The 15,508-nt window shown below is 37.5% G+C and overlaps 1 protein-coding gene across 1 annotated transcript in view; it reads right to left on the bottom strand.

Moving 5' to 3' along the window:
• Positions 1-15,508, bottom strand: part of KLHDC1 (kelch domain containing 1) — a 30,548-nt gene that overhangs the window by 1,936 nt on the left and 13,104 nt on the right. Inside the window, exons 8-10 of the mRNA XM_010579752.1 lie at positions 9,432-9,490; positions 4,713-4,825; positions 3,907-3,979 (exon numbers count right to left, since the gene is read on the bottom strand). Of these exons, the coding sequence (XP_010578054.1) occupies positions 3,907-3,979; positions 4,713-4,825; positions 9,432-9,490 (245 nt within the window). The remainder of the gene's footprint in view (positions 1-3,906; positions 3,980-4,712; positions 4,826-9,431; positions 9,491-15,508) is intronic.

The following is a 15,508-nucleotide window of genomic DNA, read 5'->3' as shown; positions in this document are numbered from 1 at the left end:
GAAAAAATTTGCAATTTTAAGTAATGTATTTTACAAGTTGCTCTGTGAGCTGCAGAAAACAATAAAGCCTGTTCTTTACCAAGCTGTGTCTCAAGGCAGACCATCCGTTCTTACGGAAGAATGGAGAATAAGCACTGAGCGCTCACTGGAGCGAAGCGATTACAAGAGTCTCTCTTTTCTGTTTGGCCATTTATTTGCACAGAGTACGTTGGGACTCAGTATCTCTGAGCCTCCTACTTCTTCATCAAATATTACTGAAATGGGTCAATTGATTCAAAACGTACATGGGCAGAAGGGACAGCCGTACATGCAGAGAGCACTGTAATGTAACCCTTGTTAGGAAACCAAGACAAAGACATTATTTCAAAAGTCTTCAGAGGTAAAAAATAACATCTTAACATACGATATTACTCATTTCTTTAACAATATAAAAGGAGAGAGCAATGTGACTATCCATCTCATGAGAATTTTGCTGAATGACATTTCATACAGACCAATATATTTTTGTCATTATTTGACTCTTCTGTACTCTAGTTACATAGACTTTGTCTTATTTATCACTACTTCAACAAAACGTTACAGTGGAAAATTTTCAGAAAACGAAATAACAGTACAAAACAAGCTTTTGCCAAGAACAGCTCTTCTTTTCCTTTTTTTTCATTTTAAATTTTCCACTACTACTTTAATTCATAACTACAATTCTAATGGCTTTTAAGATTGTGGCGTTTTCGATACTGACTCTTATCCCTGAACACTAGGATGAGAGCTTCAGAACACAAGTTATCCTGTTGCAGTTTTACGCTTCCCCCAAAGATTCCTGGGGAACATTTTCTGTGTGTTGATTACTTACATCACGCCCACAAGCAAGTTTTGTGTTGTGCATATAACAGCACATGGTATTAAAAAAAAAAACAAAACAAAAAACCTGACTTGTATAATCTTGCTTTAACGAAGATTCTGCTACTTCAGCAGCTACACCTTGCTAGATTTACTTTTTATTATTAGCAGATCAAAATCTGTAATTTTTCTGCTGCTGTATCACCACTGAAGTAAATATCACAAGATGATTATCACCACAGAGCTCTGGCCCTTAACCAAAATAATATGCACCACTAGAACTTTCACACAAAGTAAACGCTCTCACTTTCTTACTCCATTCATATCAGTAATTGTTCACCATTCTCCTTAGGCTAAACTGTATCCCACCTTGTCTCTTCCTCATACCTGTAGATAGATCTGTCTCTGCCTTATCTGCATTAGGAAAACTCTGGCCTGGACTTCGTCACTGAAGAACACTGGGAAGCCTTTCCTGCCTTGACTTTGTTGACATCCTAGCTCGCAACCTGATGCTTTTTCTACAGACTGACAGAGTTTATGTCCTCTCACAGCTGCTCTAACTTATCACCTAAACATTCTAATAAAGCATGTTATTTAAATTATACAGATGCTGAATAGAGGTAACCTTTTTTACACAGCTCTTCCAACTAGAATAACAGAATTACATTGTAAGGAAAACACTGGGAATCTGTAAGTTAAATATACAATTTGTTCTGTATTTTAACCTGGCATGCACAATGTTAGCTGAAGTACAACTGATGGACAGAAAGAAGAAAAATATTTTCTACCAGTACAGAATCACAGATCTATAACCTGGAAAACAATTTTTTAGAAATTGCTAAAAATGAAGGTTGAAGGAAATTATTCTTCACAGAATTTAAGGAGGGAATCAATTCTGCAGAAGCATCAGGAAAATACACTAATGCATGTGTGATATACCATGTATTATTATAAAATAATAGAAATAAATGGAAGTACACATATAGGTATTATTGCCAGTGCATTTCAAGTCCTGCTGTAAAGTCATATGAGCGATAGAACTAACTTAAACCTTTTTCAGCTGCAGAGACCCTGCAGTAATCCTCTGTAAGTATAGGGATACAACTATGGTACAAGTAAGTACTTCACACTCAAACTAGTTCAATATTTAGACAGGCTTTTGGTATGGCTCCTTTCATCCATGTTTCCAGGACTACCTGAAAAAGGTTTCTGAAGTATTTTTTTTTTTAAAAAAGCCATGGGGAGGTTATTTACTTCAATAAAGAATTAGGTCAAAGAAAGGCAATTGCCCTCAGCCTACAAACTGCATACCAAAATCTTCGGATGGTGGAGAACCATAGGACATGTCTGGACTTGAGGCAGCTCTGAGACTCTTGTCAGCACATGACCCAAAAGCTCTGTTCTCTTAGGAGGGTCTGGGCTGCCTGTGCAGTACAGTCCCCAGCAAATTTAGCAGTGTCAACCTCAGGAACCCTCTTTGGTGCTTCTGCTGCAGCAAGGGAGGTGGCTTGCTCAACAGCCTTTCTGCCAGCACAGTCAAGTGACAGTTCCACTTTGTAGCCCAGTATGGGATCTGCCCTTGAATTGCCTGAAAGCCACTTGGGGCTCAAGAGTCAGAGGTTCCTAACATCCAGCCCTACCACCACTGGAGGCACAAATGTTATTCCAGCTGCTTAATTGTGGAGTAAAGGCTGAGCTGCAGCTCCCTAGGCTGCTGCCTGTAGAAAAATCATATTCTGTCCCTTCCTGATCTTTTTTCATGACGCATCAGTAAAAATAATTACACAAGGTGAGGCAGTCCACTTCAGCGGTTAACTTTTATGAGACCATCCATGTAAAGAACTGAACAAAGACAGACATGATCCTCGACTGCTAATGATGTGTGTTGTTATTTAAGGCAGTCATCAGTCCCTTCATGTATCAGTTCACTAATTGTAAAAAGACAGGAAATATTCTATGAAGCTAAGGTGTAGGTTTACTTGGGCTTGAAAGGGTCTGAAATATAAGAAAGCAGAAAACTTGGTCTAACAGTGCTGTTATATTTAAAAGACACCCTAGAATAGGATAAAACAGGAAGAAAATTAATTGAGGCAAAGCTATTTCAGTAATATTCAGAAAACAGAACATAAAGCAGGAAGCATGCAAATGCCACACCAGAATTGTACACTATGCTAAAAGAATGATATAAAATTGTGCTGAGAGTACCTGGGTGAATGTATAGAATGAATTCCATGAAAACCCGAATATTTACTATCTACAGCAGATCAATTCAATAGTATTTACATTACAAATACAGAGAATTTTACTGCGTTAAAAAAAAAAAGTCTGTACTCTGATACAGCAGGCACCTGTTTTCAATGGCAGCTTCTGGTTCAGAACATGAAACTTGCTTTCTTTAGTCAGAAAGAATCTTATCTTTTTCTGTAATCTTAAACTAGAGAGGGAAGGGGAACAGAGTCCATAAGAGACATTCTAGAACTAGGTCCTTTTTGGTTGGCAGTTAAGTCCTCGAAATAACAAAATTCCACAGTCATTTGCTGTGCTGTTTAGTACTAAAGTCAGTTTTGCAAAACTGTAATTATAGTAAGCTGCTTCTGCTCAAGGAAAAAACAAAGTATTTTATAATACTTCTGAGCCCTGAAAGGAGCATCAACATTTTCATGGTTGTCTCTGCCATGTTTCTAATAATGTATCAACATTGATCAACTTTTATTATTCTCATAGGATATTAATTCCTCAAAAGTTATGTGATATACTTTTTCTTACGTAAAAATAATTTGCCTATAGAACACCAGGTTAGTTGGACACCCAGATCCTTCATCACAAAAAAATCTTTTAATGCAAGTAAGCATCATCATGCAAGTAAGCATCAACTGTAACAAACACAAAGTAATAATGCTGTATCAGGTATGAAGGAACATAAGTTAGTAAAGCAAACTACTCAATCATACTGCATTAATTTTCTAAAAGATTCTTATAATGTAGTTTAAAAATACTGTTCAATAATTTAAAATTACTTAGTTTTTTAAAATGCCTAAGTTTCAGCAAACATTATCTATTTTTGTATACCTAGGCCTACTCTTAGGCAAATGGGTAAGTTGTTTCCATCCATTTGTTGTAATGCTGTGAATCCAGCCATCACCTACAATGTAAGAACATACATTAGGACTTTTTCTTGTGACAAAGTATTACCTTTTTTATCTACACAAAAGGCTCTGTGTTCTAAGAGCACATTATATTAAGATAACAGTAACATCATCACTACAGTAACTCGCATCTTTCCAGTCTTTGTAATTTAACTTAACCATTCAGACACAGAAAGCTTACTTCACTGAAATCTGGAATTAAAATACACTTACTTTTTTTGGATATACTGAGAAAATTGCACCCTTCCAGTGGAAAATATCAAAACTATTTTCACTAATTTCACATTTTTTCATTAAAAGAAGTTGCTTTTTCTAGAAAAGGAACTCAGTATAAGACTATCCTACTTCTTATTTGACATTTTGTAGCTGTGACTTGTTATTCATCCAAAAATCTACATTATGTTGACATTATTGTTTGTATCTTCTTCCTGCAGTTGCTATTGATATCAAAAGTTACCCATTGTTCATAACAAAATGTGCAAGACTCTTCCCTTTATTCTTTTAGATGATAGACAGTTTGGTGAAAGATTTATTATACATTCTCGTTGTACTACACAATGCGCTCCTCTATTTCTATAAAAATAATAAGATAGCTAGAGAGATACTCAAGTACCACAAAAGTTCTGTAACAAGTTAGATCTAAGTAGTTTGAGAAAGACAACAAATATGCACATTACACAAGGTTAGTACTAAAATGTACAGTAGAATTATAACCTCTAAATTACTTACTTAAAGGAACATTATCAGAACTTAGTCCACCAAAAAGAAAAAGTCTGTCATCTCCTATCGGAGTCAACGTGTGCCAGGATCGATCTTTTGGTTTCTCTCCACTGATATTAATTCTTGGTGAAACAAAAAGAAATAAATAAACAAAAACAAATTTTCAAAGAATGCTGAAAATTAACCTGCCAGAAAATGTAATAGTTAATTCAGTTTGTCCTAGACCAAGCTTGGATATATTCCCACTGAAAAACTTGAATTTATGCAATCTGAATTTACTCTTGAGAAGAGCAGTGTTCAAATCTAAATGAAGTAATTTCTTGTAGTAACTGTTCTCTGAACAATCAGCTATATAAATATCAAATGTAAGCACAAAAGCATTGATTGTTATTTTGCCTGTTTGTTTTCTTAAGATCACTAAAGCCACTACTTAACATACAATTGAAGGCACTTAGGACAGCAAAGAAAGGACTATACATTCAAATAAACTGCACAGTACATGTAGGTGAACAGGCTCAGTTATTTGAGATAAGATTTAATGAATCCTGACAGGCTACAGTCCCTCTGCTCCTAGGAAAATTATCTTAAATGATACAAGGATTGTGGCTTTACCTTTTATCCAAAAGCTACTACCTCTTCCAACATTGTGTCTTTTAGCACAATGGTGGGTCACCCAAACTTTGAGATAAATTTTAGTAAAAAGTGGAATTCTTAAGTACAAAACAGATGTAGGTTTATTATTCCAAAAATCTGCTCATGTTACAAAAATATAGATTTGATATTGATTTCATTTTAGCTGCACAGTTAAGTATGCGTGAGATGAGAATCTGAACAGTAAAGAAGCTGAACATAAGGGGTTACCTGTAGTGGTAACCCCTTATCTTAGCTTAGGCACTTAGGTGTACAGTTGTCTCAGGAGGATCCAGCAGACAAGACTTAAGGACCTCCAGAAGGCATCAGCCCACCTAGTATCTTGACACTAAGCAAAGTGGCAACTTCTGTTGTAAAGTACCTAAAGTTAGACACGACAAATCTAGGCCACCGCATACTCAGTATGCCCTCATTTTGGAAAGATGAGGGAAAAAGCAGGTGCAAACACCTGTAAGCTCTCTTGCAGGGTCAGAATCTTAGTTGGAGACTGTCCAGAGCACGTAAGAAAGGAATGTTCAATCCAGGCAGACTATATCTCGAAGGACCAGTTACTTTTTTTTCCCCCCTCCACTTTGCTAAAGTGAGGTAAGTGCAACATACACAGATGAGAACTCAATCTACATTAGACAGTCATCTGTATTTCCTTTATAATCAATGAAGGGAAGCAGGTCCTTGAAAAGCACAACTCGTGATTAATTTTAGATATCTACCTTAGCACCAGTTGTCTCATGCCCAAGAAGTGCCTATTTCTCTTAACCGAGCACAGAGGAAGCCTAGGGTGAGTAATACAGGCATCTGCAGTTCAGTTTAAGGAATTTCACTACTGGTGACTGCTAAGCACTTTTCCATCTGGAAGCAAAGACTGAAGAATCATAGCTAATCAAACAGTGATTGCAAAACTGTCCTACTAAATTTGGCACTGAAGTTGAAGCCAAGTCACAATGTTTAAGTGCCTGCTTTGCACAACTCTTGTATAAGATGCTTCTAAACTTGGCAAAGGGGCAGACTGTGCTGAGATCCAACAGGCTGTGATGTTTAGAAAAATATATACCAGATACTGATGGGTGATAATGTTTCAGTCTTTCATGCTACTGGTACAAAAAATTATCACAGTAACAGAAGTAACATTAACATTGAACGTTCTGAATAACAAGTCAGTGGAGCTCAGGGAAGGCAAGGTAACTTCTGGATAGTGGCAACTAAAATAAATATTGCAATCTCATGCTGGAAGATATTTCTGGATTAGTAGGTTAATACACAGTTCCTTAAGAAACCTGCATAGAGCTGCATAAGAAAAAACTCCTTGCTGGGAGATCTGTACTTTACAGAAGAACTTCAAACACCTGCAGTCAACTTGTCTTGGTCAGCGGCATTCAGACAGCCACACTTTTTTAATTTGTATTAAATCCTTGAATCTCAATTGGTGATAATTCAAATGGCAATCAAAGACAATCTCTCCGCAGATGCAGAATGGCTGAGATAATTCTGTCATCAAGATCAGAAAGGTTGTATCCTGCCCAATTTTTAATTCATCATCGGATCAGAAATTTCAGTAGAAAGGAATTTGAAGCTATAGCATAAGAAAGGTTCCTTGCAAGAAACACCTAGAGGAGAAAATACTCAAACTTACAGCAAACCAGTCTGAAGGAATTTCCCCACCTGTAAAATACTGGAATGACACTAGGGCTTTTTAGAGTCAGTTTTCAGCTGCAAATGGATTGTCTGATTACAACTATTCAAAACTATTGCTGGTACTTGAAGGATATACAGTAATTTTCTTTACTTCACACTCTTGATATGTACCTTTATTGGTCTCAGCAAGCATTTTGTTGCTATATAAATTTCAGACAAAAAAAAAAAAAAAAAGAGGAGAGAAAAAAACCCAAACGGCCTGTTTATCTACTCTGTCTTATTTTACAATGTTTATGTGTGGAATCATGGGACTTTTGGGACCAAGTTCTTTATATTGGAGATGATTCCTACAAATGCCCAATTTCTAATACAGCCACCACTATTGATTTTATGAAAGAAATCATGTAGCCAGAAATAATTTTCCAAACAATTTGTGCAAAGACAGACTATAAACTGGAGTTGAAATGTAAATACTGATTTGATAGTCCTGAAAGATACACTGATTTTTTGCTCCTTTTGTAATTAGGAGACGAAATCACGCTAAGAGGTATTGTATGTTTGTGCATGCTGACAGGTGGCCTGGTAGTATGAGATGATTTTACCATAGTAGCTAATTAATAGCCACAAATAAATTATTTGGAGAAAACATCATCTAGCCCTAGGAAAGTACCCTTCCCCCCCCCGCAGTGTGCAGCTGACAATGGCTAATCTAAATTCTGCCATCTGTGATAGTCTGAATTATATTTCTCAGGTTTCCCTAAAATCAGTCACTTTAGTAAGGAAAGAACAGTGCTCAGGCCTGTGACGCTTCCTGTAAGACCAGGCTTTGATCAGTTACCCCTCTAGCTCTGAATAAATATGAACGCTTTACCTCCTCTCAGGTGCCACCACAGCAGCAGACACTCTGCACAGACTCTTTTTTTCCTATTTTCTTAAATCTCTCTTTTTAGTCTCTCAAAGACTCCTTGCAGACGTACTATAGAATGGCTGCATAGTAGGCACCTAAATTTATAATGATCAGAGTCTATATTAAATCATGGGTAAGTCTTGTGAGCTATTCTTGGATCACAATATAGAAATAATCGAGTATTGGAAGAATCTTCAGGTTTTAGGAATGGCTGCATTTCTTATTACCATCCTTAGTCTAAGGATATGTGTGTGCATGTATGTAAAATCAGTCTGTTGTATTCAGGTCAAAACCAGAAAACTTTTAAAAAGACTTCGATATTAGTTTTCAAATGCCAAACAAAGGGAACGCTGGCTGATGAGGACTTAGAACTCTGACACTGACATCCCTCCTTCAGGGCTTGAAATTCCTCTCATTAACTTGTCACTCAACTGTCACAGGTTTCCTTTTTTAAAGCAATAAAAAGCAAGCCAAACAGCAACTGCTCATGCAACAAAAACAATAATCTGAATAATCAATCCACTCAGAGGTAAAGTTCACAGTCTAAGAGAGTCAATGCTATCATTTAGGTAGAACATTGTTAATTTTAAAAGAACTAGCAAAGAAAAAGGGCAATTAAACTAATTAGTTAATCGTAAGTGCTAATTAAAGAAGTCTTCAAAGAAAAGTTTGGAGAGAACACTGTGGGACTTCTTTGTCCTGCTGCCATCAGCAGCAAGAAGGAATGTTTGGAGGATTGTGTCTACTCCCTTGCTTTGCTCTCAGCTCAGAGGGCAGAGGAACACACTTGGCGCAGGATCAGATCAGCTGTCCCAGGTGATTAAAGGTGCCCATCATAGGTGCATGAACCACATAAAGCCCTGGAGCAGGATCAGTACTGACACATATTCGGGAAAGGTGTATTTCATGGTCTTTTATGAAATTACTATTAGGTTACCTTGAGAATAGGAACAGAACAGTGATTATCACTCATCAGTTACTGTTTATCTCCTGGTTTGTCTGTCAGCTAACAGTATATCCACAGATTCTACCCATGTAGTAGGCACTATCATAAATGCTATATGCAAGCAAACAAATCTTAGGAAGTATACTAATACCTCATTTAGTTTAAAATTGAAATATTTAAGTCATGCTTTTACTTGATTTTTTAAAAAATGGTTAAGATGCTTATCTTGGAGAGGGGAAGATCTTTCCCCAATCTGTACCATAATGAGCCAAATGTAGAGAGTAAAAACAGTATTCAAAAAGACATCAAAACTAAAATTCCATATGGATAAATGTACCCATCTTGAAAATTAGGATGTTAAATCATTACATGCTGTGCTTAAAATAGCATCATCAATGCTTTGGTGCAGAAAAGAAAAAGCTTAGTAACCACTATCAAATTAAATTAAATTGAAATCACAATATAACAGCTGTTAAAATAGTCCCCAAGCTCCCATTCTCCTCTTGGAAAAGCTACAAAATTAGCACTAGAACTACTTAACAATATGTTTCAGTCTGCTACATTCAACTTCGTGTTACAGAGAGAAACCTACCTTCCAGACCAAGTCCAAGTGTCTAAATTCAGGCAGTGCAAATCGTTCATTCTAGTTTGCTAAAACAAATAAATAAAATCCCAGTTGTGTTATATTAAGCAAACAATGAACAAAGTATTTCAGTGAAGCCTTCCCAGGACAGAATATTCCAAGTAACAATATTTTGAAGAAAACCGTACCCATGTGTCTTAAAACAACTCTATATTATGTGGCAGATGAAAAGTATTTATCCTCAAAAAAACCCATGCAACTCTCAGAAAACTACCTGTCAGGCATATTTACAGTAATGCAACGGCAGTATGGGGCCAATTTTAGCTTTTAATAGTGGTTTAATAGTGAAGAACTACGTGATATTCAGTTCCTGCAAATGTATTCCATTTTCATCCAGAGAATTCATGGTAGGTAATTGCAGAAGGTATAATATTCTACATATAGGTTCCTCTCATCATTTTTCTTTGCATTCTGATCAGAACTATGCATCTTCCTCCCTGGTCACTTATTCCTTGAAATATTCTAGTAGCTACTGTACTCAGTAGATGACATCCCACAAAAAGTTCATCACATCTGTGTTTTTCTCTTTTCTGGAAGGCAAGCCCTTTCACAAAGTTACTACTAGCAACAACAAGGTTTTATGACCCTTTAGCATTTGCCATAAAAATAATAAAATGAATCTATAAGAACATTGGGAAATCAATATACTTGCATATCTGCCTGTGTTTTGAGATGAAGACAGTAATTGCCTTAGAAACATAAGGGCGGGGGGGGGAATATAAGAAAGAATTTCTTTGCTTTAGATTGAAGCAATATTCTCAATGGTTCGCAATACACTTTGACTGATTCCCCTAGGTACTACTACTACAAAACAGAATCTGAGAAGTAGGGAAATATATCTTGCCTTACCTTACAATTTCTTTTCTCCTAGGGTAGTCCATAGATCTATTAGAATAAGCCTTTCTCCAGCTTGCAGATCCTCTGAGGCAGAAACTAGACTTGTCATTTAAGTCAGAATAGGAGTAGTTTTACCCCTGAGAACTCAGCCAGTTAGTGAGTTTGAGAGACTTCCAAAGCTGTCCATCAGAGCTACGGAAAGTCTCTCAGGGTATTTCAGGAAACAGCAGGTTTTCAGGAGAGCTATGGCCTCCTCTGATCAAGTATGTGCTAGCCCTTTTCTGTCCTAGGGAAGAGAATGTTAACTAGCATTTTGGAATGCCTTCAGAGAGGCCAATAGGCTAAAGAAAAGCAGAATGTGAGGGCTTTTGGTGCATTGCCCGAGAAACTTTATCCCCGCTAGAGGGTGAATATAATAATAAAGTGTAGTCCAGCTAGTGGAACAGATCTGTCTTCCATGACAAGTCTATTCAGTTTCCTGCTCCTTCAGGTGGCTTTGAAGGAGATGAGGAACAAATTATACAAGCAGAAAGCAAAATGCAATTACTGAGCATCTTCTGCTGTACCTTTACACAGCTAAACACTTGGGGGTACGGTGGGGAAAAATCAACATCCTGGCCTCTAGAACTAAAAATATTTAATCATCTTGGAATAACACATTTCGATACAGAGGACATCTATTAAAGAAAGGGAAGAAAGAAAGTTGCTGTTATGTTGGAAATTAAGGTTTCAAGAAGATCCTGTCCAAGACCTCCTCGCTGACTTTCCTTTCCTAGGCATTAGGCAGAAGATGGAGTAGTTTTCAGTTTCTTGGTCCCTGGGAAATCAATGTATTATAATCTTTACATTCTCATGATTCAACAGATTGACAGATGCATAATTACATCAACCTCATTTTGAATTCACAACACAGCATCAATTGGACATTTATGTCTAAGATTCAGTCCTTTAACATAGCTTTAACAAATGAAAATGCCTTTCTACCCCACCCTTATTTCAGAAACTGTAAAGCACACAGTCAGGTTACAGTATCATCACTTGCTACATGCAGTTTTCTTGCAGTTTCTCATGTATTTCTACATGCTACCTACTATATTTAATCATTTAGCTGATAATCCTAAAATGATTCTTAATTGGCTTAAAAGCATCAAGCCTTGTTAGAGGGTTTGCATTTCCCTTCGAGCTACAAGGACTCCTTAGACATCCCACTTTCTCTACGGCATGTTCATTTATTTGCAGCTCAGTAAACATTAACCAGGATCTGCTTTGTCTCAGGAGTAGCTTTCTAGCATGATGAAAGGCATTAAGGGTTGACATATTTACAGCTCACTGCTCTTACAGTAAACTTTGTGCAGCTCTCCATTGTGAGATTTACAATCAAACAGCTATTACAGCTCAAATCTTTGTAAGAGAAGGACTGCAGGTCAACGTATCTTCTGATCTTCAGTGACAGAAAGGATAACAGGAAATATAAACATGCATACATTAAGGCATCAGATGTGTGAAGAGCTGCTAGAAAGACTTTGTTTTATTACTTCATCATTCTTTACATGAAAATCTTCCACTTAAATCAAACATGAGACTGGCATCAACTTTTGGACTAACTCTCTTTCCTTCCCACTTTCTCCCATTTCTGTTTTTTCAGGGGCTTACCTGGACGAACAGAGTCCACATAATACTTCTGAGCCTGTTTTCAAATGATTCCTGGTACAATTGATTTTGACCATCATCATCATCTTCTTCTACCAGTTCTAGCTCCAAGTTTGGAAAAAGGTGCCCTTTCCTCCCAGAAAGATGAATAGGAGAAGCCTCATGACACTTCCTGGCCCCTCCTGGTTCCTTGTAGAGCCTTTTCCCTGGGAAGATTTGTATTATGGTGAACTAGAAGGAGAAGGAGGAGCAGAGCAACCCCATATTTGCTCCTTAATTTATGGAGAAAAGCGACTTCATCCTTTGGGGAGGAGTTACTCCTGTTGTCAGGAAATGTAGTGTTTTTCCTGATGTCTTTAGCTTTCCTTTCCTGTTTCATGACTTACATTAATTCCTCAAGCCCCACTGAATGTTCCCTAACCTTTGTAAGCTTCCTTCCATTTATTTCTAGGATAGAAAGTGAATCAATAATAATCACCAAGATGAAGATTACACTTACTGCTCTCCTACAAAATTAAATATAGCTTTCCAAAATTTCACTCTTCTCTGACATTGTTCCCAAGCGGTTTCACTGAAATTTAGCAAATGGTTATTAAGGAAGCTGATGCTACCTGAGGAAGAGAAAAACCTTTTCAGATCAGAGCCTTCTTGTTTTTCTGAATCCTGCAGTCAAACAGTCAAAGAGTTAAATGGAAGCCAGAGGGCATGTCTAATCATGCAACAGCACAATGGAGAAATGACAGGCAAGCTCCAGTTTACTAATAAATTCACTTGCAGAGGCTGCATGGGAATCCTATCTTGAGTTAAAGCAGTTCAGTTGCAAAAGGCACAGTGCAGCAACCCTAACTAGCTTGGACACAACCCTCAATGCCATTCTGTTTCTGGGGTGAAGACCTCTGCACTTGCTAACAAAAAGCCAGAGGGAGCAAGGCTTTGAAGGCTGAGGAAGTGTTCAGAAATAAATGGTAGGCCAGAAGGTCCCAAGCTGCATGTTTACTCCTTCACATCTAGGTTTCTTTCCCTCTCACTTCTGCAGGCTTGCTAAATGAGGAGCAGCATTCAGTTCAGCTGCAGTTAGCATGAGTTCCATTTATACAGCAGACACGAAAGAGCAAGTCCATAGCAGAAGCACAGGGCTCACTTAGCCTGGCATGGCTAACCCTGACAAACAAGATTCAAGCAACACTAGATAATTTTTCAATCTCTTCTAATATCCCTTTATTTCCTTAGTTATTTGCAAATCAAGTTTGTCCAAACCTACAGCTCTGGAAGCTACTGCATGCAGTTCTCTCTCAGTCAGAGGTGGGGCTTTAGCAACAATTCCAGAGATTGTGAGCCTGTATGAAAGGCCACGTAATGGAGAATGGTAAGAATAAACAGGATCAATTTTGGTTACTTTCTTTACTGATTGCTCTGAAAAGGTACTTAGGTAAAAACTTTTCCTGCAGCTGTGGGAGGCAATTCAAACTGAAAAACTGGCTGGACATTGTGTGGCCATTCTGAACCTGCCTTGATCTGTTTGTCTGGTTTCTGTCTGAGCAAGCAGGAGTAAGCCATTTTGTAACAGAACTGTAGACTTTCCCGAGAAGAACACTGCATTAGAGTACAGCTTTTACAGCATGGAAAACAGGGAATAGGGAACAAAGTGCAATTTTACACTGTTTTATTTGCAAGTACTTGAGAACACAGGGTTTAGGTTATGGCAGCTTTCCAAGATGAAGTTGGCATAGGTTCACTGTAGGGCATTTCCAACCAACAGTTAATTCCTTCTCTTTCATGTAACAAAACTATAGAAACACAGCACTGCGGGCTTTCAAAACTTCTTCACTGTTACTTTTCATAGTAGTAGAGATAGAAAGCATCGTCTCATACTCAAGCTGAATAAGATTAAAGGTTCTATCTAAATCAGCTGTAGGTAAAAAGAGCTAAAAACTTAAATTTAAAAAAATATATGGAAGAGTACGCAGTAACTTAAATTAGTTTTTTTTACTTGCCTTACAGGATCCGTTTCCCACATTCCTGATAAACTCCCGCTCATACAGAGACCTTTCAAAATATCATCTTCCCTATGCTTTTGCAACAGTTCTAAAAAGAGCTGGTACACTTTCCAGCCCATAAGGAAACTATCATTGCAAAAAATTTACAAATGATAGGGAAGCCTGCATTAGTTTAGACTACCTACTACCATCCTTACTTTCAGACATAAGACAGGAATATGTTTTTTTTATTGGATTGCTGCTTCAGGCTTAAATTCCTATATTAGTGCTTTAGCAGAGAAGAACTGAAGAGAAAAATTTCCTCTGACTAGTACTAGAAAAATTAAGTGTGTTGCTGAGAAGTTTTAGTATCTCCTTGCTAACCAGTGGCAGCTTCAAGTTTGTTAGGTACAGATAACCAGGGGGATGATGCCTATGACTTTTTTTTTAAGTTAAAAAGAGCTAGGAAGACTTAAGATTATATAGCAAGAATCTAGCCTTGATTTAAATATGCACTGATTGCATCCTATACAGACAGCTCTTACACCATCTTTGACTATTACCTAAGGGACAACAGATTTAAGATCCTCCCAGTGTATTACATGGTACAGTGCTGGATCAACTATCAAGAAAGCAAATACAAGCCTGACTCTTGTGGTAAAGAGCTTATGTTGGGTCCACAGAATAAAGCTGTTAACAGCAATCTTCATGGTATGCTGCACATACTCTGTATCAAAGGCACAGAGCATGCTAAAGGTAAAGACTGAGTCTGCAAAACTGACATTCAGAGAGCAGAGGAGAGGCTTAACAGGACTGGAATGACCTGTGCTTGCAATAGCCTGTGCTATCAGATAACATGCTGCAGCATCCTGTACCAGCTTGAATGTACAGAGACTAATAGCTTTGTATCCAGACATTATAATCACATGCTGCTCTTCCAGACATCTGTATTTCAGTCACTTATGTGCAAAAAATGACAAAAGTTTAAATTATAAAGCCAACTGAAATCTGTTATTTCCTACCTTTCAGAACCACATATTGCAATTGCAAATTTAAAATACTGTATCCCAACAGCTATTCTGAACTTCACTTTCCCCGAAAGTAAACATCAGGATATGAGAGATGCGTATGTGAGTAATTGACCGTTCTTACACATTTCCTCTTTCTTTAGTGGGGGGGAGCACAAGCTAAATTCCCCATTATATTTACTACTTGCTAGCATTTCATTACGTGAAATGGGGGAAAAAAAAAAAGCCAGCAGGTTTGATGTATAAATCTGCTAAGCTGTAGCAAGCACACAATGCTAGCATCTCATCATTTATTTAAACCTGGTCTATCAGCAGGCTTGCTTTTGCTCCATTCACAAAGAACCATCTCCTGCAGAGGTTACACCCACGTCAACCATTTTTGTTGATTTACAAACATTTGCATTTACCACAGTCATCTGTTTTTTCCCTTTCTGGGACAATTTATGCTTCATCATTAATACTACAGACAGAAAGACAGACTCTTCTTTTTGTAAGGTAGAGGGGGATGAAAAGAAGCATCCTGGATTCAACACCC

Source organism: Haliaeetus leucocephalus, unplaced genomic scaffold, assembly GCF_000737465.1.
Source record: "Haliaeetus leucocephalus isolate CR32 unplaced genomic scaffold, Haliaeetus_leucocephalus-4.0 Scaffold678, whole genome shotgun sequence".
Taxonomy (NCBI): Eukaryota; Metazoa; Chordata; class Aves; order Accipitriformes; family Accipitridae; genus Haliaeetus; species Haliaeetus leucocephalus.
This window is presented reverse-complemented; position numbering and strand designations above follow the sequence as displayed.